This window comes from Hyalella azteca, unplaced genomic scaffold (genome assembly GCF_000764305.2).
Source record: "Hyalella azteca isolate HAZT.00-mixed unplaced genomic scaffold, Hazt_2.0.2 contig6469, whole genome shotgun sequence".
In the NCBI taxonomy this organism is placed as follows: Eukaryota; Metazoa; Arthropoda; class Malacostraca; order Amphipoda; family Hyalellidae; genus Hyalella; species Hyalella azteca.
The window spans coordinates 49,855-53,782 of NW_025936630.1; the positions used below are offsets into that span (position 1 = coordinate 49,855).

Consider the following 3,928-nt stretch of genomic DNA (forward strand, 5'->3'; position numbering starts at 1 on the left):
CCATTCCTTGATTAACGAGCTTTGCAGCTTCCGAAATGCTAATTGTCGTTAATCGTTCTGACGACCGTGTAATATGAGAGACCTGAAGCTACTTCACATTTGTCTGAATATTTCTGAGGTCAAGGAACAGTGATTCTGAGCATGCCAATTTTTACGAGTAGAACGACTCGTTACATAATCCCGATTCGATCAGCATTGAACTTAGTCACCATAAGACATGGGAATGACCTCTTCATTATTACAAATAGTTCAACGTAAAAAAGTCATTCTACCATCAATTTTCAAAGTTCCATAGGATATATTTTTTTTAGATTCACATCCTCTTCGCAACTTGCATTTCACGATGAGTGAAGTCGGAGTCTGCCGTTGCCAGTTCTTGGTGGATGTTGGGCGGCCGATGGTCGGCAGCGCGGTAGTTCACATTTGTTTTTGTTAGGTTGGACACAGAAAGCTTCACCTCATGCATGCCTCATTTTGCCGTGGCAACGCTAGGGAGGAAGGGAACGACTGCCGGGACATTGGATCACCTACAATAAATTATGCAGAACGAAGTGAAAAAATACGCCTGGGGATCACCTACAATAAATTATGCAGAACGAAGTGAAAAAATACGCCTGGTTACTTCGGTGGACTGAGGCGCCTCCATTTTTTTTTGGGCTCGAAACATAAGTTTTTTTACTTCTTTACTACGGTAAGCCGGATTTCAATGTCGAAAAAACCTAAAATAATACTCGTACACTAATCTCGTTTTTGGGATGTGCATTTAAAAATATTCTGAATCATAAAAGTTACGATCATTATATGCATTGTTTGTACCCAGGGTATTTCAGGTATTTGAATCGTTGAACATTCTTTTCAAAATGTCAACTTTTCACAGACGGCAAAATTATCTTCCATTCGACAACACGCGCGCGATTGTGGTAACACAATCATTTATGGTGCAAAGTGAACCAAATTCTCCGCTTCTTTTTTGTCGGTTCATTTTTCTAGGCACTACGATTTTCACCAAATTTTAAATGAAAGCGAGTATATCCTTCGTTTTTATATTATAAAATTTTAAACAAGCTTCTTATTTATTTTATAATTACGGATTCAATGTTTTTCCACATAGGCAATGATGCCTGGACCAACAATGTTGCCCCGCTTGCATCAAGATCTGAAATGAGCAGAAATAAACAATGCTAAGCTAAAGAGACTAAACTAAATCTGCATTAACTTGAGAGCTGCGAGCTGCGTTTAGAGGAGAGTGCAGTCTTAGTGTAGAGCTTAGCGCTGGCTAATTTAAAGGCTATGTGACAATCACTGAAGCTAACTATAATATGACACTAACCGATGTACGAGACTACGAGTATATAATTGAAGGGAACTATTGATATCGATAATGAATATTTCTTGATAAACAGTGTTATAAAGGTTAGTGATGACCCACGAGATCATCCACGCACCACTAACGGTGTGACGGATTTTAGCGTGACTTGTCATGGTCTTTAATAGCAGTCTGAGCTTTTTTCTTCAGCGCATATCAGACTCTGCGCCGGCTCGAAGTTTCTTTTGATTTTTTTGCGCATTTTTTTTGCAATTTTGGGCCGGGCAAGATTACGTTACAGATCACGACGGCTTGAAAAAAATCTTAAAGTTTGGATCATCTTAGTTCTTTGCGCTGGCAGACTCTACCTTGATCTTCTTTGAATGCAAACGTGCGTCTGTTGAAGTTAATTTAGGAAGTGAGTGCAATGCGTTCCCCTGGACGAATACAGAGTTGAGGTCTTGCATCTTCAATGGACGTTGTTTACAAATATTGAAGCAAAATTTACCTTCCCATGTTGCTGGCTTTTCTTCCTTGAAGACATTATGTTCACCAGGAATTTAAAAGCAAAGAAAACAGCCAGAATATTAACCACTTCTTAAGAATGAAAACGTTTCGGAGTCAAGCTCCATCGTCAGTTCAAAAGTTCAAAACCTATAAGAAAATAAGAATCAATTAGAAAACTAAATTCACATCGAAGATAAAAACATAAATTGACAAAACAAAAACAAATACACATAAGGAGACAGGCCTATCTATTTACAATTTCAAGGGGATAGGAGCTGAAGGCTGCATTTAAACCAGGTTTCTGTTTAAAAATGTACAGGGATTCTAAAATCCGTAGGTCAGTAACACCGGTCGTGTAAGCTAGAACTCTGAAATCACAATCAGACACNTTGCGGGCTCGCTGCATCCCATTACGGGCTCGCTGCATCCCATTACGGGCTCGCTGCATCCCATTACGGGCTCGCTGCATCCCATTACGGGCTCGCTGCATCCCATTACGGGCTCGCTGCATCCCATTACGGGCTCGCTGCATCCCATTACGGGCTCGCTGCATCCCATTACGGGCTCGCTGCATCCCATTACGGGCTCGCTGCATCCCATTACGGGCTCGCTGCATCCCATTACGGGCTCGCTGCATCCCATTACGGGCTCGCTGCATCCCATTACGGGCTCGCTGCATCCCATTACGGGCTCGCTGCATCCCATTACGGGCTCGCTGCATCCCATTACGGGCTCGCTGCATCCCATTACGGGCTCGCTGCATCCCATTACGGGCTCGCTGCATCCCATTACGGGCTCGCTGCATCCCATTACGGGCTCGCTGCATCCCATTACGGGCTCGCTGCATCCCATTACGGGCTCGCTGCATCCCATTACGGGCTCGCTGCATCCCATTACGGGCTCGCTGCATCCCATTACGGGCTCGCTGCATCCCATTACGGGCTCGCTGCATCCCATTACGGGCTCGCTGCATCCCATTACGGGCTCGCTGCATCCCATTACGGGCTCGCTGCATCCCATTACGGGCTCGCTGCATCCCATTACGGGCTCGCTGCATCCCATTACGGGCTCGCTGCATCCCATTACGGGCTCGCTGCATCCCATTACGGGCTCGCTGCATCCCATTACGGGCTCGCTGCATCCCATTACGGGCTCGCTGCATCCCATTACGGGCTCGCTGCATCCCATTACGGGCTCGCTGCATCCCATTACGGGCTCGCTGCATCCCATTACGGGCTCGCTGCATCCCATTACGGGCTCGCTGCATCCCATTACGGGCTCGCTGCATCCCATTACGGGCTCGCTGCATCCCATTACGGGCTCGCTGCATCCCATTACGGGCTCGCTGCATCCCATTACGGGCTCGCTGCATCCCATTACGGGCTCGCTGCATCCCATTACGGGCTCGCTGCATCCCATTGCGGGCTCGCTGCATCCCATTACGGGCTCGCTGCATCCCATTACGGGCTCGCTGCATCCCATTGCGGGTTCGCTGCATCCCATTGCGGGTTCGCTGCATCCCATTGCGAACTTTATGCTCCCCATTACAGGTGCGGTGCAGCACATAACGAATTTGATGCTCCCCATTACAAAATCGATGTAACATAGCCCATGCGTTAAATTTCGTTTGGTTTGACGCAGTTGATGTTTGGTCAGGAACGCCACCCACGCAGCCAGTGCTTGCTTTGCTTGCCAAATGTTGAGAAAACAAACGTCAACTGCCATGTTCTTGGAGCAGGAATTTTCATTGTTGTGCAAAAGTAAATACGGGTCGAAGTTTTGAATGTGTCGTGAATGTGTTGAAGTTTTGAATATGTTGTGAATGTGTTGAAGTTTTGATTATGTCGTGAATGTGTTGAAGTTTTGATCATGTCGTGAATACGTGCTAAAGTTTTGAACAGAGTTCACAAGGAATTTAAAAGCAAAGAAAACGCCAAGAAAATTCACCATATCGATATTGAAAACGTTTCGGAGTCCAGCTCCATCATCAGTTCGACTAAACTAAAAATGAATAAAATCACTTTAAAAGTCAAAATTCAAAGACAGACATAAAACCTAAACAAGACCTAACATTATATCGAAATAAACAGGACTAGTTATGAACAACTTAGTCCT

General features: G+C 45.2%; 1 protein-coding gene across 1 annotated transcript in view; it reads left to right on the forward strand.

The window, feature by feature from the left end:
• The first annotated feature begins 588 nt into the window (after nt 1-588).
• LOC108665731 overlaps nt 589-3,928 on the forward strand; it is a 29,969-nt gene continuing 26,629 nt past the window's right edge. The window contains exons 1-2 of the mRNA XM_047880853.1: nt 589-626; nt 2,198-3,363. Of these exons, the coding sequence (XP_047736809.1) occupies nt 589-626; nt 2,198-3,363 (1,204 nt within the window). The remainder of the gene's footprint in view (nt 627-2,197; nt 3,364-3,928) is intronic.